Source organism: Trachypithecus francoisi, unplaced genomic scaffold (genome assembly GCF_009764315.1).
Source record: "Trachypithecus francoisi isolate TF-2019V2 unplaced genomic scaffold, Tfra_2.0 Lachesis_group15, whole genome shotgun sequence".
In the NCBI taxonomy this organism is placed as follows: Eukaryota; Metazoa; Chordata; class Mammalia; order Primates; family Cercopithecidae; genus Trachypithecus; species Trachypithecus francoisi.
Genome location: NW_022681460.1, coordinates 32,648,816 through 32,672,337, shown reverse-complemented (window position 1 = coordinate 32,672,337; position 23,522 = coordinate 32,648,816). Strand labels below are relative to the sequence as shown.

General features: G+C 43.2%; 1 protein-coding gene across 1 annotated transcript in view; it reads left to right on the top strand.

Annotated features, from left to right (window-relative positions):
- The first annotated feature begins 1,251 nt into the window (after positions 1-1,251).
- GABRR2 (gamma-aminobutyric acid type A receptor subunit rho2) overlaps positions 1,252-23,522 on the top strand; it is a 71,527-nt gene continuing 49,256 nt past the window's right edge. The window contains exons 1-2 of the mRNA XM_033234591.1: positions 1,252-1,257; positions 13,461-13,637. Of these exons, the coding sequence (XP_033090482.1) occupies positions 13,525-13,637 (113 nt within the window). The 5' untranslated portion in view covers positions 1,252-1,257; positions 13,461-13,524. The remainder of the gene's footprint in view (positions 1,258-13,460; positions 13,638-23,522) is intronic.

The following is a 23,522-nucleotide window of genomic DNA, read 5'->3' as shown; positions in this document are numbered from 1 at the left end:
AAGAAATAAATCTCTCCTTTCCAAATGTATCAGTCTCATGATTTTAAGTTGACATGCCATACTCTAATGCTTCTGTTGGGGGCAGAAAATGATTCAGCATGTTGCGTGCTTTGAAAATTGAAAGGCCTCAGAAATAATTCTCAAAAGCAAGGTCTCTCTGACCTTTCTCCTATATCCCTGTCTGTTTGTTCCTCTTTTTAAAAACACTTTTATCTTTATATATTTAGAGGGCACAAGTGCAGATTTCTTACATGCATACATATTGCTTAGTGGTGACATCTAGGACTTCAGTGTACCCATCACCCAAATAGTGAACATTGTACCTAATAGGTAATTTTTCGTTTTTCATTTGTTTTTGAGACAGAGTCTTTCTCGTTGCCCAGGCTGGAGTGCAATGGCACGATCTCGGCTCACTGCAACCTCCACCTCCCGAGCTCAAGGGATTCTCCTGCCTCAGCCTCCCAAGTAGCTGGGACTACAGGTGCATGCCACCATGCCTGGTTATTTTTTTGTATTTGTATTTATTTTGTATTTGTATTTATTTATATTTATTATAGTGATGGCATTTCACCATGTTGACCATGTTGAACTCCTGACTTCAGGTGATTCACCCACCTAGGCCTACCAAAGTGCTGGGATTACAGGCATGAGCCACCATGCCTGACCTCCAATAGGTAATTTTTCAACCCTCATCCCCCTTCCACCCTTCCACCTTTTGAAGTCTCCAGTGTCTATTATTCTATTCAGTATGTCTATGTATACCCATTGTTTAGCTCCCACTTATACAACATGCAGTCTTTAACTTTCTGTTTCTAAGTTATTTCACTTAGGATCATGGCCTCCAGTTCTATCCATGCTGCTGCAAAAAATGTGATTTCATTTTTCTTCATGTCTGAGTAGCATCCCATGGCATAGATACCACATTTTTTTTTTATCCAATCCTTTGTTGATGGACAGGTTGATTCTGTATCTTTGCTATGGAAGTTGCCTCCTTAGTGCAGGAGGCAGCACATCAGTCTCATATCTTTGCTATCATAAATAGTGCAGTGAAAACATATTAGAGTTAAAGAAAAAGGAAAGAAACACGAAAAGTGACTCAACAGTCAAAGACAGGTTTGTTTTGGAGAATAAACCTGAGATGGGCTTCTGGCCGATTTTTTTGGTCAGGAGTGTTCTCTCTTACAGACTAAGGATATTTAAGGGTTTAGGAAGAGGGGGGCTTATCATGGGTTCAGAATGTTTCTATGTGAGGGAAAGGTTACTGCAGGGTTGGAATGTCTCTGGTTAGAGGGGAAGCTATCTCCGGGTTGGCATGTTTCTGGTTGGAGTGGGTTTATCTTAGGGGTTGGAATGTTTCTGGTTATTCTGACAGCCATTAGGCTGATGTTTTGGGGCTGGATTTAGGCAGTTTTGTTTTATTTTGTTTTTTAATCAAGGGAAACTTAAAGTGGTGATGTTTGTACAAGATGGTGAAGCTCCTGTTCTGTTACATATGAGTACAGGTATCTTTTTGATATCTTTTGGGTATATACCTAGTAGTGGGATGGCTGAATTGAGTAGTCGTTCTATTTTTAGTTCTTTGAGAACTATGCATTCTGTTTTCCATAGAGCTTGTACTAATTCACATTCCCACCAACAGTGTGTAAGTATTCCCTTTTCTCTGCATTCTTGTGAACATCTTTTGTTTCTAGACTTTATAATAATAGCCATTCTGACTAGTGCAAAATGGTACCTCATTGTGGTTTTATTTTGCATTTCTCTGATGGTTAGTGATGTTGAGCATTTTACACGATTGTTGGCTGCTTGCGTGTCTTCATTTGAAAAATGTTCTTGTCCTTTGCTCATTTTTTAATGGAGTTACTTGTTTTTGTTGTGGTTGTTATTTGTAGATTCTGGATATTAGCCCTTTGATGCATAGTTTGCAAATGTTTTTTCTTACTTTGTAGGTCATCTGTTTACTCTGTTGATTATTTCTTTTGCTGTGCAGGCAGCTTTTTAGTTTAGTTAGGCCCCGTTTGTCTACTTTTGGTTTTGTTGCATTGGCTTTTGAGGACTTGGTCATAAATTATTTGCCCAGGCCAATGTCCAGAAGAGTTTTTCCTAGGTTTTCTTCTAGATTTTTATAGTTTCAGGTTTTATATTTAGGTATGTAATCCATCTTGAGTTACTTTTTGTATACTGCAAGGTATGTGTCTAGTTTCATTCTTCTGCATATGGCTATCCAGTTTTCCCAGAACCATTTATTGAAAAGAGTGTCATTTCCCTAGTGTATATTTTTGTTGGTTTGGTCAAAGATCAGTTGGTTGTAGGTATGTGGCTCTATTTCTGGATTGTATATTCTGTTCCATTGTTCTATGTGTTGATTTTTATATCAGTATTATGCTGCTTTGGTTAGTACAGGATTTTAGTAAGATTTGAAGTCAGGTAAAACCTCCAGTTTTGTTCTTTTTGCTTAGGATTGGTTTGGCTATTCCAGCTCTTTTCGGTTCCATGTGACTTTTAGAATTTTTTTTCCTAATTCAGTGAAAAATGATTTCAGCAATTTAACAGGATATGCATTGAATCTGTAGATTGCTTTGCGCAGCATGGCCATTTCAACAATATTGATCCTGCCAATCCATGAGCATGGGATGTTTTTTCATTTTTGTTTGTGTCATCTAGGATTTCTTTCATCAGTGTTTTGTAGTTCTTAAAGAGATCTTTCACCTCCTTGGTTAAATATATTCCTAGGTATTTTTTTTTTTAAGCTGTTGTAAATGAAATTGCCTTCTTGATTTGGTCCTTGGTTAGATCTTTCCTGGTGTGTAAGAACACTACTGACTTCTGTATGTTAATTTTGTATTCTGAAACTTTACAAAATTCATTTATCAAATCTAAGAGGGCTTTTGTGGAGTCTTTTTTGATTTTTCATCATCCTCCATGGTTGGATTTTGCAGAGTTTTTAGGGTTTTCCAGATACAAGATCATATCGTCAGCAAACATAGATAATTTGACTTTCTCTTTTCCAATTTAGAATTTTTTAAATTCTTTAACTTGCCTAATTGGTCTGGTGAGGACTTCCAGCACTATATTGAATAAGAGTGGTGAAAGTGGGCATCCTTGTATTCTTCCAGTTTCTTAGAAAGTTTTCAACTTTCCCCCATTAAGTATGATGTTGACTGTGGGTTTGTCATATATGCGCTTTATTATGTTGAGGTATCTTCCTTCTATGCCTAGTTTGTTGAGAATTTTTATCATGAAGGGATGCTAAATTTTATCAAACACCTTCTCTGCATCTATTGAGATGATCACATAGTTTCTTTCCTTAATTCTGTTTACGTGATGTATCATGTTTATTGATTTGTGTATGTTCAACCATCCTTAAATCCTTGGGATAAATCCTACCTCATCATGGTGTATAAACTTTTTGATGTGCTGTTGTTTTCAATTTGCTAGTATTTTGTTGAGGATTTTTTGCATCTATATTCATTGGGAATATTGGTCTGTAGCTTTTGTTGTTGTTGTTGTTGTGTCCTTGTCTGGTTTTGGTATCCAGGTGATACTGGTCCCATAGAATGAGTTAGGAAGAATTCCCTCCTCCTTGATTTTTTGGAATAGTTTCAGGAGGATTGGTTTTAGTTCTTTATATGTTTGGTAGAATTTGTCTGTAAATCCATGTGGTCCTGGGAGATTTTTGTTTTGGGGAGGTTTTTTTCAAATTACTGATTCAATCTTGCTACTTGATATTGGTCTGTTCAGGAGGTCTATTTCTTCCTGGTTCAATCTCAGGAGATTGTGTGTTTCCAGAAATGTATTCATTTCCTCTAGGTTTTCTAGTTTGTGAGCATAAAGCTGTTCATAACAGACTCTGACGATCTTTTGTATTTCTGTGGTATCACTTGTAGTGTCTCCCTTTTCATTTTTGATTGTTTATCTGGAGCTTCTCTCTTCTTTTCCTGGTCTAGCTAGTGGTTTGTCAATTTTCTTCATGTTTTCAAAAAAACAACTTTTTGTTTTGTTGATCCTTTGTATCATTTTATTGGTCTCTATTTCATTTAGTTCTGCTCTGATCTTTGTTATTCCTTTTATTCTGCTAACTCAGGGTTCTTCTTATTTTTCCTGTTCCTTGAGGTGTCATAAGAGGTTATTAATTTGTGATCTTTCTACTTTTTTGATAAAGGCATTGAATACTATAAACTTCTCTCTTAGCATTGCTTTTATTGTATCCCACAGGCTTTAGTATGCTGTGCTTTTTTTCATTTAAAAAAAATTTTAAATTTCTGTCTTAATTTCTTTATTAACCTACTGATTGTTCCGGCTCTCTGCTCTTCTTTCACAAAGAATTGGCAGGGACTCTCTGGAATTTCCCTATCTAAGAACGTTTAAACGCACTTAAGACCCCCTCCCTAGGGATCTCACAAAATAACCAGGAAAGATCAACCATCTGAGAAGAGAAGAGACTGGGAGTCCTCACTGCACCTAGACAGACTTTTCATCTAGTCTTCTGAGGGCAGCTTTAAGAGATTACCTGTTGGACTTTAGCTATATAAGACAACTTCCGTTCCTGTGCAGCTCCACCCCTCACTTTCCTCCTGGGTCCATTCATCCTCCCTAATGATTTACTGTTCCTCAAAAGAATTGTCTATATCTCCCATCTCTTCCTTATGAAAAAGGATATATAAACGTCTGTACCATGCTGGGTAATTGGGTAATCATGATGTGATTTCCCCCCATGCATGTTGATAAATCTGTATGCCTTTTCTCCTATTAATCTTCCTTTTGTCAGTTGATTTTTCAGTGATCCTTCATGGGGCAAGGGAAAATTTTCACTTGGTCTCTACAGCTCTATTTATATAGTCTAGAAAATAGAACTAGACTTTCTCCTGAACGCCAGGCTCATGCTCTAGCGTCCTTTTTTTTTTTTTTTTTTTTTTTGGAGACAGTCTTGCTCTGTCACCCAGGCTGGAGTGCAGTGGCATGATCTCAGCTCACTGCAGGCTCCACCTTCCAAGTTCAAGTGATTCACCTGCCTCAGCCTCCTGAATAGCTGGGATTAACAGGCACATACCACCACACCTGGTTAATTTTTGTGTTTTTAGTAGAGATGGGGTTTCACCACGTTGGCCAGGCTGGTCTTGAACTCCTGACCTCAGGTAATCTACCTGCCTCAGCCTCCCAAAGTGCTGGGATTACAAGTGTGAGCCACCATAGAATTCTTGATATTGTTGTTGACTTTTCTCTCTCTCACCTTCTACTCTATCTGCACAGGCACCAAATGTATGCTACCTTAGAACTAACTTGAGTATCTCACTCTGCTGTCTTCCTTTCTCTTCTCCCTTCTTCCTTTCCCTCAGAGCAGGACCTTATCCTCTTTTGTCTCATAAGTTCCCTGATCCAATTGATCCCAATTAGGAATCCTTTCAAAAATAAAGTGGATCGGGGGCATGCCCAAGATGGCCGAATAGGAACAGCTCCAGCCTCTCGCTCCCAGCGTGAGCGACACAGAAGATGGGTAATTTCTGCATTTTCAACTGATGTACGGGGTTCATCTCACTAGAGCGTGTTGAACAGTTGGCGCTGGTCCGTGGGTGCAGCCCGACCAGCAAGAATGGAAGCAGAGCGAGGCATTGCCTCACCTGGGAAAAGCAAAGGGGAAGGGAATTCCTTTTCCTAGCCAAATGAAATCGAGACACACAACACCTGGAAAATCAGGTAATTCTCACCCTAATACTGCGCTTTACCAAGGGTCTTAGCAAACGGCACACCCGGAGGTTATATCGCACACCTGGCCCAGAGGGTCCCACGCCCACGGAGCCTCCCTCATTGCTAGCACAGCAGTCTGAGATCTAACTGCAAGGCGGCAGCGAGGCTGGGGGAGGGGCGCCCGCCATTGCTGAGGCTTAAGTAGGTAAACAAAGCCACTAGGAAGCTCCAGTTGGGTGAAGTCCACCTCAGCTCAAGGAGGCCTGCCTGCCTCTGTAGACTCCTCCTCTGGGGACAGGGCATAGCTAAACAAAAAGCAGCAGAAACTTCGGCAGAGGTAAATGCCCCTGTCTGACAGCTTTGAAGAGAGCAGTGGATCTCCCAGCACGGAGGTTGAGATCTGAGAATGGACAGACTGCCTGCTCAAGTGGGTCCCTGACCCCTGAGTAGCCTAACTGAGAGATGTCCCCAACTAGGTGCAGACCGACACCTCACACGGCGGGGTACACCTCTGAGACGAAGCTTCCAGAGCAAGAATCAGACAGCAACACTTGCTGTTCAGCAATATTCTATCTTCTGCAGCCTCCGCTGCTGATACCCAGGCAAACAGGGTCTGGAGTGGACCTCAACCAAACTCCAACAGACCTACAGCTGAGGGTCTTGACTGTTAGAAGGAAAACTAACAAACAGAAAGGACACCCACACCAAAACCCCATCAGTACATCACCATCATCAAAGACCAAAGGCAGATAAAGCCACAAAGATGGGGAAAAAGCAGTGCAGAAAAGTGGAAATTCAAAAAATCAGAGCACATCTCCCCCTCCAAAGGAACGCAGCTCATCGCCAGCAACGGAACAAAGCTGGATGGAGAATGACTTTGACGAACTGAGAGAAGAAGGCTTCAGTCCATCAAACTTCTCAGAGCTAAAGGAGGAACTACATAACCAGCGCAAAGAAACTAAAAACCTTGAAAAAAGAATGGATGAATGGATAACTAGAATAATCAATGCAGAGAAGACCTTAAAATAACTGATAGAGATGAAAACCATAACACGAGAAGTACGTGACAAATGCACAAGCTTCAGTAACCGACTCGATCAACTGGAAGAAAGAGTATCAGCGATTGAAGATCAAATGAATGAAATGAAGCAAGAAGAGAAGTATAGAGAAAAAAGAGGAAAAAGAAATGAACAAAGCCTCCAAGAAATATGGGATTATGTGAAAATACCAAATCTACATCTGATTGGGGTGCCTGAAAGTGACAGGGAAAATGGAACCAAGTTGGAAAACACTCTGCAGGATATCATCCAGGAGAACTTCCCCAACCTAGTAAGGCAGGCCAACATTCAAATTCAGGAAATACAGAGAATGCCACAAAGATACACCTCGAGAAGAGCAACTCCAAGACACATAATTGTCAGATTCACCAATGTTGAAATGAATGAAAAAATGTTAAGGGCAGCCAGAGAGAAAAGTCGGGTTACCCACAAAGGGAAGCCCATCAGACTAACAGCAGATATCTTGGCAGAAACTCTCCAAGCCAGAAGAGAGTGGGGGCCAATAATCAACATTCTTATTTTTTTTTTTTGAGACGGAGTCTAGCTCTGTCGCCCAGGCTGGAGTGCAGTGGCGCGATCTCGGCTCACTGCAAGCTCCACCTCCTGGGTTTACGCCATTCTCCTGCCTCAGCCTCCCGAGTTGCTGGGACTACAGGCGCCCGCCACCTCACCCGGCTAGTTTTTTGTATTTTTTAGTAGAGATGGGGTTTCACCGTGTAGACCAGGATGGTCTCGATCTCCTGACCTCGTGATCCACCCGTCTCGGCCTCCCAAAGTGCTGGGATTACAGGCTTGAGCCACCGCGCCCGGCCAACATTCTTAAAGAAAAGAATTTTCAACCCAGAATTTCATATCCAGCCAAACTAAGTTTCATAAGTGAAGGAGAAATAAAATCCTTTACAGACAAGCAAATGCTTAGAGATTTTGTCACCACCAGGCCTGCCCTACAAGAGATCCTGAAGGAAGCCCTAAACATGGAAAGGAACAACAGGTACCAGCCATTGCAAAAACATGTCAAAATGTAAAGTCCATGATGCTAGGAAGAAACTGCATCAACTAGCAAGCAAAATAAACAGCTAATATCATAATGACAGGATCAAGTTCACACATAACAATATTAACCTTAAATGTAAATGGACTAAATGGTCCAATTAAAAGACACAGACTGGCAAATTGGATCAAGAGTCAAGACCCATCAGTCTGCTGTATTCAGGAGACCCATCTCACATGCAGAGACATACATAGGCTCAAAATAAAGGGATGGAGGAAGATCTACCAAGCAAATGGAAAACAAAAAAAAGCAGGGGTTGCAATCCCAGTGTCTGATATAACAGACTTTAAACCATCAAAGATCAAAAAAGACAAAGAAGGCCATTACAAATGGTAAAGGGATCAATTCAACAGGAAGAGCTAACTATTCTAAATACATATACACCCAATACAGGAGCACCCAGATTCAGAAAGCAAGTCCTTAGAGACTTACAAAGAGACTTAGACTCCCATACAATAATAATGGGAGACTTTAACACCCCACTGTCAACATTAGACACATCAATGAGACAGAAAGTTAACAAGGATATCCAGGAATTGAACTCAACTCTGCACCAAGCGGACCTAATAACATCTACAGAACTCTCCACCCCAAATCAACAGAATATACATTCTTCTCAGCACCACATCGCACTTATTCCAAAATTGACCACATAGTTGGAAGTAAAGCACTCCTCAGCAAATGTAAAAGAACAGAAGTTATAACAAATTGTCTCTCAGACCACAGTGCAATCAAACTAGAACTCAGGACTGAGAAACTCAATCAAAACCGCTCAACTACATGGAAACTGAACAACCTGCTCCTGAATGACTACTGGGTACATAACGAAATGAAAGCAGAAATAAAGATGTTCTTTGAAACCAATGAGAACAACGATACAACATACCAGAATCTCTGGGACATATTTAAAGCAGTGTGTAGAGGGAAATTTATAGCACTAAATGCCCACAAGAGAAAGCAGGAAAGATCTAAAATTGACACCCCAACATCACAATTAAAAGAACTAGAGAAGGCCGGGCGAGGTGGCTCAAGCCTGTAATCCCAGCACTTTGGGAGGCCGAGACGGGTGGATCACGAGGTCAGGAGATCGAGACCATCCTGGCTAACACGGTGAAACCCCGTCTCTACTAAAAAAATACAAAAAATTAGCCGGCGAGATGGCGGGCGCCTGTAGTCCCAGCTACTCGGGAGGCTGAGGCAGGAGAATGGCGTAAACCCGGGAGGCGGAGCTTGCAGTGAGCCAAGATCGCGCCACTGCACTCCAGCCTGGGTGACAGAGCGAGACTCCGTCTCAAAAAAAAAAAAAAAAAAAAAAAAAAGAACTAGAGAAGCAAGACAAACACATTCCAAAGCTAGCAGAAGGCAAGAAATAACTAAGATCAGAGCAGAACTGAAGGAGATAGAGACACAAAAAACCCTCCAAAAAATCAATGAATCCAGGAGCTAGTTTTTCGAAAAGATCAACAAAATTGATAGACCACTAGCAAGACTAATAAAGAAGAAAAGAGAGAAGAATCAAGAGAAGAATCAAATAGATGCAATAAAAAATGATAAAGGGGATATCACCACTGACCCCACAGAAATACAAACTACCATCAGAGAATACTATAAACACCTCTACGCAAATAAACTAGAAAACCTAGAAGAAGTGGATAATTTCCTGGACACTTACACTCTCCCAAGACTAAGCCAGGAAGAAGTTGGATCCCTGAATAGACCAATAGCAGGCTCTGAAATTGAGGCAATAATTAATAGCCTACTAACCAAAAAAAGTCCAGGACCAGATGGATTCACAGTGGAATTCTACCACAGGTACAAGGAGGAGTTGGTACCATTCCTTCTGAAAATATTCCAATCAATAGAAAAAGAGGAAATCCTCCCTAACTAATTTTACAAGGCCAGCGTCATCCTGATACCAAAGCCTGACAGAAATACAATAAAAAAAAGAGAATTTTAGACCAATATCCCTGATGAACATCGATACAAAAATCCTCAATAAAATACGGGCAAACCGAATCCAGCAGCACATCAAAAAGCTTATCCACCATGATCAAGGGGGTTTCATCCCTGGGATGCAAGGCTGGTTCAACATTCGCAAATCAATAAACGTAATCCAGCATATAAACAGAACCAAAGACAAAAACCACATGATTATCTCAATAGATGCAGAAAAGGCCTTTGACAAAATTCAACAGCCCTTCATGCTAAAAATGCTCAATAAATTCGGTATTGATGGAATGTATCTCAAAATAATAAGAGCTATTTATGACAAACCCACAGCCAATGTCATACTGAATGGACAAAAACTGGAAGCATTCCCTTTGAAAACTGGCACAAGACAGGGATGCCCTCTCTCACCACTCCTATTCAACATAGTGTTGGAAGTTCTGGCTAGGGCAATCAGGCAAGAGAAAGAAATAAAGGGTATTCAGTTAGGAAAAGAAGAAGTCAAATTGTCCCTATTTGCAGATGACATGATTGTATATTTAGAAAACCCCATTGTCTCAGCCCAAAATCTCCTTAAGCTGATAAGCAACTTCAGCAAAGTCTCAGGATACAAAATCAATGTGCAAAAATCACAAGCATTCTTATACACCACTAACAGACAAACAGAGAGCCAAATCATGAATGAAATCCCATTGACAATAGCTTCAAAGAGAATAAAATACCTAGGAATCCAACTTACAAGGGATGTGAAGGATCTCTTCAAGGAGAACTACAAACTACTGCTCAGTGAAATAAAAGAGGACACAAACAAATGGAAGAACATACCATGTTCATGGATAGGAAGAATCAATATTGTGAAAACGGCCATACTGCCCAAGATAATTTATAGATTCAATGCCATCCCCATTAAGCTACCAATGACTTTCTTCACAGAATTGGAAAAAACTGCTTTAAAGTTCATATGGAACCAAAGAAGATCCCACATTGCCAAGACAATCTGAAGTCAAAAGAACAAAGCTGGAGGCATTATGCTACCTGACTTCAAACTATACTACAAGGCTACAGTAACCAAAACAGCATGGTACTGGTACCAAAACAGAGATATAGACCAATGGAACAGAACAGAGCCCTCAGAAATAATACCACACATCTACAGCCATCTGATCTTTGACAAACCTCAGAGAAACAAGAAATGGGGAAAGGATTCCCTATTTAATAAATGGTGCTGGGAAAATTGGCTAGCCATAAGTAGAAAGCTAAAACTGGATCCTTTCCTTACACCTTATATGAAAATTAATTCAAGATGGATTAGAGACTTAAATGTTAGACCTCAAACCATAAAAACTCTAGAAGAAAACCTAGGTAATACCATTCAGGACATAGGCATGGGCAAGGACTTCATGTCTAAAACACCAAAAGCAATGGCAAGAAAACCAAAATTGACAAATGGGATCTAATTAAACTAAAGAGCTCTGCACAGCAAAAGAAACTACCATCAGAGTGAATAGGCAACCTACAGAATGGGAGAACATTTTTGCAATCTACTCATCTGACAAAGGGCTAATATCCAGAACCTATAAAGAACTCAATCAAATTTACAAGAAAAAAACAACTCCATCAAAAAGTGGGCAAAGGATATGAACAGACACTTCTCAAAAGAAGACATTCATACAGCCAACAGACACATGAAAAAATGCTCATCATCACTCCCTATCAGAGAAATGCAAATCAAAACCACAATGAGATACCATCTCACACCAGTTAGAATGGCAATCATTAAAAAATCAGGAAACAACAGGTGCTGGAGAGGATGTGGAGAAATAGGAACACTCTTTTCTTTTTTTTTTTTTTTTTTTTGAGACGGAGTCTCGCTCTGTCGCCCAGGCTGGAGTGCAGTGGCCAGATGTCAGCTCACTGCAAGCTCCGCCTCCCGGGTTTATGCCATTCTCCTGCCTCAGCCTCCCGAGTAGCTGGGACTACAGGCGCCCGCCACCTCGCCCGGCTAGTTTTTTGCATTTTTTTAGTAGAGACGGGGTTTCACTGTGTTACCCAGGATGGTCTCGATCTCCTGATCTCATGATCCGCCCGTCTCGGCCTCCCAAAGTGCTGGGATTACAGGCTTGAGCCACCACGCCTGGCCAAAATAGGAACACTCTTACACTGTTGGTGGGACTGTAAACTAGTTGAACCATTGTGGAAAACAGTGTGGGGATTCCTCAAGGATCTAGAGCTAGAAATACCATTTGACCCAGTCATCCGATTACTGAGGATATACCCAAAGAATTACAAGTCATGCTGCTATAAAGACACATGTACACGTATGTTTATTGCGGCACTATTCACAATAGCAAAGACTTGGAATCGACCCAAATGTCCATCAGTGACAGACTGGATTAAGAAAATGTGGCACATATACACTATGGAATACTATGCAGCCATAAAAAAGGATGAGTTCATGTCCTTTGTAGGGACATGGATGCAGCTGGAAACCATCATTCTGAGCAAACTATTGCAAGAACAGAAAACCAAATACCGCATGTTCGCACTCATAGGTGGGAACTGAACTATGAGATCACTTGGACACAGGAAGGGAATCATCACACACCGGGTCCTATTGTGGGGAATGGGGTTGGGGAGGGATAGCATTAGGAGATATGCCTAATGTAAATGACGAGTTAATGGGTGCAGCACACCAACATGGCACATGTGTACATATGTAACAAACCTGCACATTATGCATATGTACCCTAGAACTTAAAGTATAATAAAAAAAATATAAAATTAAGTGGATCATGCCATCTCACTTTGCTTAACGGAATCAAAGAGCTTCTTTTTATCCTTTTATACACACTAAAATCCCAATTCTGTTTCACTTACAGCTATCCCACCTCCTGATCTCCATCCTCATCTCCCTATGTTTTTACCATGAAATTTTCCATTGCCAGGACATAGCAAGCAATGTATCTCTACAATTCTAACGTCCTTAATTTACTTACAAATCCCAGGATAGGAATCAAGCCTAATTTGTGATTGATTTTATACATTTTAGGGTTAAAGGCCAAAGTCAATTCAATGCTCATAGTAGGAAGAAGAGCTTACATAATCATGAATTATTTGACTGATGCCATCCTTCAAACTAAAAATGTATTTTATGCTTTGATGTTTTCACTGGAAAAAGTTGATCTGTATTTGTGAGAAAGGAAGTATTCGTGCTCATAGGCAAAGCATATTCTCTTAGCTCCATAAATAAATCAACCCTAAGGAAACAGGTCATTCATGTTTACTCAGCATTTCCTGAACACATTTATGTACCCATCTAAACGTCCACCAAGTCCTCTCTGCAAATCTACTTGGAATCCGAGCTGACCCCCTGGTGGATGGGACAGACTGGTTTTATGCAGTCAGAAGATGGACCAATAATCTCAGCACAAAGCTGGCATGTTCAAGAGATTTAATTTTTTATATAACAGCTTTAGCCAAAGCTATTCTAGGATTCAGCGGAAGCAGAATTTCATGACAGGACAAACTTCTTGACTAATGGCCAATCACTAATCAGCAGGGAGGGCAAAGCTTGGTGTTTGTGTCACGGCCTGGAGTGGAGGGGGTGAGTGAGGCATCAATATCAAATAGTAAATTGGGACAACCAGCCTGGCCAGCCTTGCCCTCACAGCCTCTCTGAGCAACCCGTCAGGAGGCAGCAGACGGATCAATGGTCAAGCCAGGGGGGGGATTTGCTCTGCCACAGGCTACTGGAAAGCAGCTTTTTGCCTCACAGACATCCACAAAATGCCTTATTTTACAAGACTCATTTTGTTCTTGTTTTGCCTGATGGTTCTTGTGGAGAGCAGAAAGCCCAAGAGGAAGCGATGGACAGGGCAGGTGGAAATGCCCAAGCCAAGGTAAAGTGGGTGGGAAAGGAGGGAGGTTACCCTGCATAGTAGCAGCAGCAGTGGCACAGTGGGACGGCTCCCCAGGGGGTACAGGTCCTATTTTGATACCACTCTATGAGAACCCAGCTACTTCACTGAACGCAGCCTCTCACTGGGCACATACACTCTATGTGTCACAAGCACTGAGAGCAGAACTAGACTGCGGTGAGCCTTCCATTTGCATGCCTGTGTTCAGCTAAAGCATTTTAATTTGAGGCAGATATAAATAGTTGGAGACATAGTGGGTAAAATCATTCTTTGTACAAATCACATTGTGTGCTTTGTTTCTCAGGGTTACAATCGGTAATCTGCTAAATAATTACACTCATATATTCTGGGGAGAACTGTATATAGGAACCTAGCCTGAACTATTAAGAAAAAAATGCATATGAGAGTTGTCTTCCTTAAATTATTTCCAGAGAATAACTTTATAATAATATTGGGTTTCATTTTACTGTTTTGAATCTTAGAAGAGGTGTTCAGAAATTTGCTTAATTATCAGAAATATATGTGTGGACCACAGTGAATGCAATTTCATGATGTAATGGAGACATTCCCAAGAAATACTGACCCAGGATCTGCATTCAAAATCATTACATTACAAATCTAAGTTCCTTAGTACGTTTATTTTGAATTGACATACAAAGCATCATACTCCAGGCCCGAAGTAGACATAAGGACTGTTAGACATGGAGATAAGAAAAGAACAAGCAGCTAAGATATAAACACCATGTGTGGCATGTTACACATTTATTTTCCATTCTACTAAGCATCAGATAAAACTAGTGATTTTGAATATAAATTAATATCTTGAGGCACATTTTCTAGGTCAGTGGTCCCCAAACAGTTTTGATCATGCACTGCTGTCAATGACAAGTTTTTGAAACTATATCTCTAATACATGCATGTTTACTTACAAATCTCATACATGTGCTGTTATAAAAATGTATGTTAAAGTTTAATTGATTTCTTGTTTTTAGAAAAAAAAAAAAAAACCCTGAATATAAATAAGAGTTATAGCCTCTACTTCCAGTATCCCAGTGGCAACTGCTGCTCTGGGAGAGGTAATTACTCTCTTTTGTTTGTTTGTTTGTTTTTTGAGATGGACTCTCTGTCACCCAGGCTGGAGTGCAGTGGTGCAATCTTGGCTCACTGCAACCTGTACCTCCTGGGTTCAAGCAGTTCTCCTGCCTCAGCCTCCAGAGTAGCTGGGATTACAGGCATGTACCACCATGCCTGGCTAATTTTTGTATTTTTAGTAGAGACAGGGTTTTGCCATGTTGGCCAGGTTGGTCTCAAACTCCTGACCTCAAGTGATCCACACACCTTGGCCTCCCAAAGTGCTAGGATTGCAGGTATGAACCACCACACTCAGCCTATAATTACTCTCTCTGGGGCCTAGTCCTACTCAGCGGAAGGCAAACAGATCAGAACCCTCCAGAACAGTGCGAAAGAGGCCCTGCTCTGAACAACCCATGCGGGTTGTGTTACCAGAACCATAGGCTGTTAAACTGGAAGGAGCCTCAGATGTCATCTGGCCCAGCAAGTCCCCTGAACTCTAATTTTGGGAAACATGAATGGCTGTTGAGTGAAATGGGGTTCCAGGGTCACCAAAACTTGGAAAACCTTGGTTTAGACCATTTTCAACAGATGTCTTTACAGTAGAACTTTTAGAACTTTTGTTATGCAAATAGGCACTGTGAGAATCTTGAAGAGAGGGATAAATTATGCAGCGCTTCTCAGAAACAACTAAAAAATCCAGTTTTTTGGACTGTCTTGTAGGCTTCCTACTCCATGGAGCACACACTGGGAAACTGCCCAAATCAACTCATTTGACAGATGCTGAAATGGCTCAGGGGCATGAGTAAGTCACACGGCCTGCTAGTGGCTTCCCAACACTAGAATGTAGGTTCCTCATTTATTTAGACTGGAGGAAAATCTGTTTAAAACTGTCTATTCTGTAAGAACTGGGGTTCAGCACAAGTTCCTCGGGGGTGCCCACGGACCCCACTCGGCAGCCTGGGCTGTGGCGGCACCTCCGTCACTTTTCCTCAGAAGTCCACAATCTCATTCCCAGACCCCTGCATGAGCCTGGGCACAGCTGGCTCTGACTCTTAGTGGGGAGGAGACTTTGTTGAAATCAAGCCCATGAGGTGTTAAAGTGGAAAAAGATGAACACATACATCACAAGGAAGTAAAATATTGATTGAACTGAGGCTGGGGAAAAGGACAGGGAATGTGGTTCTGGGCCTTTCTGCATCCATGAGAGTACACACATGGTCAGACGGTCAATGGGGCAACGCCTCCCTGTGAACATTTCAGCCAAGCCTCTGACAATTTATTTTTCCAAATTACTTTCATTATTGACACACAGGGGTCAAGCTATACGAACAAATAAGAATAAAATGACCTGACCCTTTCTGATTACAGTTTTAGAATGCTTTATCTCTTTAGGACAGCGACTTTTCTTAGAAGTCCTGTTCACACGCAAACTCTCATACACAGTCACACTCACACACATACCACACACCGCATGTGTGGCTTCACGGGCACACACTATGCATATGGTCAGCCTCACACATGCACACTGTGAAGACCTCTTTGAACCTGGAAGCCTTCCCTGTTTCACCCCAGCCAAGGCATGCACACAGAACAATGATTCTGCCCAGCAGTTGCTTTTACAAAGACCGGTCCCTGTTTTCTGCTGCTTTGTGTCTCTATGTACTAAATGGCTGCAGAGTGAGTCTGTTTCCTCTTGGCTGTTGTTGGTTTTGTTCTGCTCTCCCAGCTCTGAGCCTCCCAACTTTATTCCTACTCCTCTTGGCCTGCTGCCAAAGTTGGTCTCCTGACCACACGATTGCCATTCTTTCTTGCCAAGGGAGGCCCTTCTCCCTTGAGAGCTGAAGAATAAACCAGACTCTGGGCTGTGCCCTGGACAGCACTGTCAGGCCCCTGCAGGTTTCAACCTGGAGCCCACTCTGTAGCTTCCTTCCCCATCTGCTGCCTCCTCAGTACCTCTACCTCGGCCATCCTTCCTGGGTCTGTATTGTGGTTCTGTTCCGCTGGATGCAGGAGCAGCTTTGCTTTCCAGCCAGACGGTGACCCTCATCTACTGCTGCGGGTCTTGGCAAAGGAAAAGGAGTTGGGAATTCAGGAAAATCAGGTTCAGACTCTGGTTCTGCCGCCGTCTAGCCACGTGGCCATGTTTCCTGCTCTCTCTGAACCTCAGCTTCTCCAGCTGAAAAGCGGGACAGTGAGCCCTTCCCCATGGGGATGTGAAGATGGGGTGAGGTCAGCCTAATGTCCTGCAGTTCAGGGCCTGCACGGGGAGGAGGGGCATCCACGAACACCTAGTTATCCTGGTTGCTGTTATTGCCAAAAAATCACAACACGATGACACTAACCCTGCTTCCAAAGGCATATTGGATCCATTTTTCTTCTTCCCTCACCCAAAGGCCGGGTTTGAGGTTCCATGAAGGTCCTGGCTGTTCTGCCGTGGGTGGGTGGGGGCTCAGGAAGGAGTCTAGGGTCTGAGGGCTGAGACTGTGTGGGCCATCTCCCGTGTGAAAGGATGAATGGAGAACATATGGCTCTCGCAAATTGCCCAAGGCTCAGATCTTAGTGGCTTGATCTCTTAAAAAAACTCTGGGCCCTCAATGGCAGCGGGATTTAAATCTCTCTCTTGTTGGGGTGGTGGCATTCTGGGACTTCCGCTCCCCTAAGCCTTTCCCTAAATGGATGTGGAAAGTGTGCTGGCCAGGAGGGATTTACTCCCTGTGAGTCAGAGGGGCAGTGAGCCGGCTGCACTTACGGTTTAATGTCTATGATCTGCTAAACCCTCGGCCTGAGCTCTTCATCTGTCTTCCGGGAGCGTCTTTCATGGGGCGTCTGTACATGGCCCCTCACACAGACACTGGCCAGAGACCCAGGCCTGGCCCCACTTGACTCCTGGAGGCAAGGCTTGAGGAAGAGATCAGTGTGCTGAAAGTTCCTTGGCAGCACCCGACTATGACTACACATGGCTTAAAGGGGCTGGATGGAAGCCCCATATTTCAGCCATAGTGGAGGAAGTTAAATTGGACTTTCCTCTTTGATCTGTGAAGCTATAATGGGCTTGTCTAAAAGCGAATCTTATCATAGCTTCCTCTTCCATCTGCCTAACACCCTTTACTGTCTTCCCATTGCCTCTGGATAAAGACAGAATTCTTAACATGACTCTCAAGGCTCTGCCCTGTCTGGCCTTTGCTCGTCCCTGCCGCTTCATTCTCTTCATTCATTCCTACCACACCCCCGACTCCATCCCGATTCTCATCTAATGCTCACTCATTCTTCAACCTATGCCACTTTAAACTGAGTGCAGCCCAAACCAAACTATGCATGCATTGAGTTCAGATGCCTATAGGATCTGAATTATATCTGAGTTCAGATGCCTATAGGATCAGATGCCAATTAGGGATGTTGAGTTAGGCAGTCAGATATAAAGGTTGAGAGTAGAGGGTAGGGATTTAAGAATATCAGCATGTTGATGACAATTTAAGCCATCAGCTTAGGTGGGTCTGCCAAAGAGAGGGTAGAGAGAGAAGATGGCTGGGACAAGGTCCTGGGAACACTGACATTTAAGGGATGGGCTGAAGAATAGGGGGACACTGCCATGGAGAAGCGCCTGTCAGAGAGGTAGGAGGAAAACCAGAGTACCTTGTCCTGAAAGACAGTTTCTGGCAGAAGCATGGACCTTCCTGTCTGCAGCTGCGGAGAAGCCAGACTTCAGCAAGAGCACCTGCAGGATCAGGGGTTGGGCATAAATAGGCAAAAGGGCTTGGAGTGAGGCAGCACCAGCAGCCTGTGGAAGATGGCTATTTGGAAGAGTTAATTATTTACCGAGGGGGGAAAGACATTTTTTTTTTTAGGTAGAACAGTGAGGATTTTTAGGGCAATGAAACTATTCTATATGATATCATAATGGTGGATATACATCATTATACATTTGTCCAAACCCAGAGAATATCAACACTAGGCTGAGGGTGGTGCCTTACACCTGTAATCCCAGCAGTTTGGGAGGCTGCAGCAAGAAGATCTCTTGAGGCCAAGAGTAACACAGTGAGACCCTGTATCTACGAAAAAAAAAAAAAAAATTAGTCAGGCATGGTGGCATGTGCCTGTTAATCCCAGCTGCTCAGGAGGCTGAGGTGGGAGGATCACTTGAGCCCAGGAGTTTGAGGCTGCAGTGAGCTACAATTGTACCACTGCACTCCAGCCTGGGTGACAGAGCAAGACCCTGTTTCTAATAATGATGATGATAATAATAATAATAAGCAGCAGCAGCAGCAGCATGGGTGCTAATGCTAATGCTGTGTCAATGCAGGATTATCAGTTGTAACGAATGCACTGCCCTGCGGGGGAAGCTGACAGTGGGGAGGCCATGCATGTTTAGGGGCAGGGGGCACACGGAAACTCTGTACCTTCTGTTCAATTATGCTGCAAACCCAAAATTGCTCTAAAAAAAAAAAAGTCTTAAACATTTTTTAAAAAAGGAAATATTTATTTATTTATTTATTTTTGAGACGGAGTCTCGCTCTGTCGCCCAGGCTGGAGTGCAGTGGCCGGATCTCAGCTCACTGCAAGCTCCGCCTCCCGGGTTTATGCCATTCTCCTGCCTCAGCCTCCGGAGTAGCCGGGACTACAGGCGCCCGCCACCTCGCCCGGCTAGTTTTTTGTATTTTTAGTAGAGACGGGGTTTCACTGTGTTACCCAGGATGGTCTCGATCTCCTGACCTCGTGATCCACCCGTCTCGGCCTCCCAAAGTGCTGGGATTACAGGCTTGAGCCACCGCACCCGGCTAAAAAAGGAAATATTTAAATAATATAACCAACACACGTATATTGCCATCACTTTCAATGCATTTTGCATGAGTTGAGAGTTAGAGGAAAATGTGGAGTTTAGATGGGTTTTCTGCTTAGTTGTAATTCCAGGTGGAAGAGCCTAGAATCCAGTTTGAATACTGATGGGAAAGAGCCATGAAAGGGAGGAAGCTGTGGGGAGGGGACATGAGGGCAGGGTTCAAAGAGCTCTGTGAGAAGGGGAATTAGGCACTTCTGCTGAGCCTCCGTTGCCTCACCACCTACATGTCTGGAGGACGTGCAAACAGGGCGGGACAACGTGGAAGGCAGCAGCAGGGTGGAAGGACGAGAGGGTGGGTGAGTTTGGAAAGCAGATGTGAGTGGCTGGGTGAGATGGCTGCCAAATGGGAGGCTGTCCCCATGCAAGTCAGGCTCTCCTCAGGACATTTGCTCTGCTGTTTTCTCAGAATTACTTCCTTCAGGTCGTCTCATGACTCCCTCCCTCCCTCCAGGACTCAGAAGAATCACCAGTCACCTCATCTAAACAGTCCTCCATTCCAACCCATAGCTCTCTATTCCGCACCCTACTGTGTCACATGATTTATCATCCACCTCCTCAACTAGGTCGGAAGCCCCTTGAGGACTGTGAATATATATGCCCTCCCCATGGCTCGGGCAGTGTCTGCACAGAGTAGGTGCTCTATAGAAACGTGTGTCTGCACAGAGTAGGTGCTCTATAAAAATATGTTGCACAAATCAATTTGAGTCTAGGAATTGGGGAACTGTGTGACCAGGGTGTGGGACAACTGTCTATGTGGATGTTGACATCCTCAAGGTAGATGGAACTAAATGGAGAGAAAGAGAAGCAGGTGGTTCCTGAGCCCTCATGGGAGTGGGGAAATGACTGGGAGGTCTGGGGCAGTGAGAAACTGGGCCAGGCAGTGTCAGGAGTACGGCTGTAAAGTAGGGCTGAAAATCCTGACTTATAGGGGAACCTGGGGTGGGCAGGCTAACTTTTATAATAGCACCAAATAATAAAACTTTTGGTGATTATGGAAATGTTTTTTTATTATCACACTACACTGAGGTAATGGAAAGGTTATGTAGCTGCCCTGTCCAGCACAGTAACAACCAACTGCATGGGGCTATTGAACACATATGTTTGGCTAGTGTAACTGAAAAACCAAATAGTCATTTATTTAGCTTTCATTAATTGAAACAGCCATATGTGTCTAGTGGCTACTTTATTGATCAGTGCAGCTTTAGACCTCCCATTGAATTATGCTATCTGTGCAGAGACGGTGAGGAATGAAACTTAAGGATTTCGGCTGGGCGTGGTGGATCACGCCTGTAATCCCAGCACTTTGGGAGGCTGAGGCGGGTGGATCACGAGGTCAGGAGATCGAGACCATCCTGGCTAACACGGTGAAACTCCGTCTCTACTAAAAATACAAAAAAATTAGCTGGGCGTGGTGGCGGGCGCCTGTAGTCCCAGCTACTCAGGAGGCTGAGGCAGAAGAATGGCGTGAACCTGGGAGGTGGAGCTTGCAGTGAGCCGAGATTGTGCCACTGCACTCCAGTCTGGGAGACACAGCGAGACTCCATCTCAAAAAAAAAAAAAAAAAAAAAAAAAGAAACTTAAGGATTTCATAGGAGGATGCCTCCAAGATCAGAACCTCAAGAGAGGTCACCATCGCTTTCCTCTTACAGAGTTTAAACAGGAAACACACCTGTTGCTCTCAAAAGTGAATGAAGGCCGAGCGTGGTGGCTCACGCCTGTAACCCCAGCACTTTGGGAGGCCAAGGCAGGTAGATCACCTGAGGGCAGGAGTTTGAGACCAGCCTGACAAACATGGTGAAGCCCCATCTCTACTAAAAATACAAAAATTAGCTGGGTGTGGTGGCGGGTGCCTGTAATTCCAGCTACTCAGAAGGCTGAGGTAGGAGAATCACTTGAACCCAGGAGGCGGAGGTTGCAGTGAGCCGAGATCGCACCATTGAACTCCAGCCTAGCGACAGAGCAAGACTCCATCTCAAAAAAAAAAAAAAAGTGAAGTATGACAAGAACAGGGAGGCAAATAGAGGTGTATGTAAATAAACAACAAACACTCAAAACCAAATCTCCATTGATTTCTAAAAACCTTCAATAAGCTGTACACAACAGAGTCACAGGCCCTGAGGGCTCTGGTTTCTTCAGCGGGTGAGTTAGCAGTTCCTCACTTGCTACTACTAAATTGTCAGCACCAACAGGTGCCCTAGGCAGCTCTCAGGATGCCGCCAAAGGCATTGGATTAAGGCTTATCCTAGTGGTTCTCAAATGTTGCTCCACCTTGGAATCACCCAGGAGCTTTAACAAATTTCCAGTGCTGAGACCTCCCTCCCAACCAGTCAAATTCAAATCTCTAGGGGTGGGATTTAGGCATCATTGGTTTTAATATCTCCTCAGGTGATTACAATCTGTAGCTAAGTTTGAGAATCATAGGTCTAGCCAACAAAACACAAAACCACATAGAGTTTATTATCATTAAGGTATTACAAGATCTAAAAATGCTAAGTTTGGAGTGACCGTGATTCTCAGCCTTGATTACATGGGAATAGCTGGTGAATTCACCCCAGAGAGGTGAATTTGACTGGTCTGGGGTACAGCCTGGGCATCAGGGTTTTTAAAAGCCCCTGAGATGATTTTTTTTTTTTTTTTTTTTTTGAGACGGAGTCTTGCTCTGTCACCCAGGCTGGAGTGCAGTGGCCAGATCTCAGCTCACTGCAAGCTCCGCCTCCCGGGTTTACGCCATTCTCCTGCCTCAGCCTCCCGAGTAGCTGGGACTACAGGCGCCCGCCACCTCGCCCGGCTAGGTTTTTGGAATTTTTTTTTTTTTTTTTTAGTAGAGACGGGGTTTCACCGTGTTAGCCAGGATGGTCTCGATCTCCTGACCTCGTGATCTGCCCGTCTCGGCCTCCCAAAGTGCTGGGATTACAGGCTTGAGCCACCACGCCCGGCCGGTCCCTTGAGATGATTCTAAAGTGTGGTTAAGGCTGAGAAGCATCTGGGTTACAGATGATGTTGACCAAATGTATTAGAATGGAACTGGTTTAAATTTCTCCTAGAAGTTGTGTAGTCATGTTGCTACCTTTTATTGAGTGCCTGCTACATGCCAGGCATTGCACTAAGTACAATGAACACAGAGATAAACCCTAGCCTAACGCTCTTAGAAGGCTAAGTGAGACACGTACATAAAGTAACTTAAGTGTCAGGCACAAACCAAAAGCCTGTAAGAGGAACGGGTAAGGTACTGTGGATTAGCCTGGCTGTGTGAAGGTTCCTTCCTCCTTTTTACTTCTTTCCATCTTTTTTCTTTTTTGCTCCTTCTTTCTTTCCTTTTCTCTCTTTTTTTTTTTTTTTTTTTAAGTAATAACTGTCAGTAGACATTTGCCTCAGAACATTTTGGATCTGACTGCTTTAGTGTGTAGTTGTGGTAAAAAAAAAATGATCTGGAAAGAGTGAGTGTGAAAAAAGAAGAGAGAATCGCTCCTTCACCATTGCCTGATTTAGAGGAAGGACTGACCAGGGCTGTGTCCTGGACTCCAGCTCTGGGTGCACCGCCTAGCTGGGTGGTTGGGGCAGCTCTGTCCTCCACTGGGTGTGAATTGTCTTTCTGAGGAGGGAGGCTTTGTCCCAGGTTGGGTTCTGCAGACCTGGACTGAAGTAAGGAGCATCAAATTTAGCAAAGATAAAACCAGCATTTAAAATTTTTGACTATATTTGTCTTAGAAGTATATTTATCACAAAACCATTCTTAGAACATCATGAGAATTTTTTTTTTTTTTTTTAAACACAGGGTCTCACTCTGTTACTCAGGCTGGAATGCTCACTGCAACCTCAACCTCCCAGGCTCAAGTGATCCTTCTGTCTCAGCCTCTCAATTTGCTGGGACCAGAGGCGTATGCCATCACACTTGGCTAATTATAGTTTTTTTTTTTTAAAGAGATGTGGTCTTGCTATGTTGCCCAGGCTGGTCT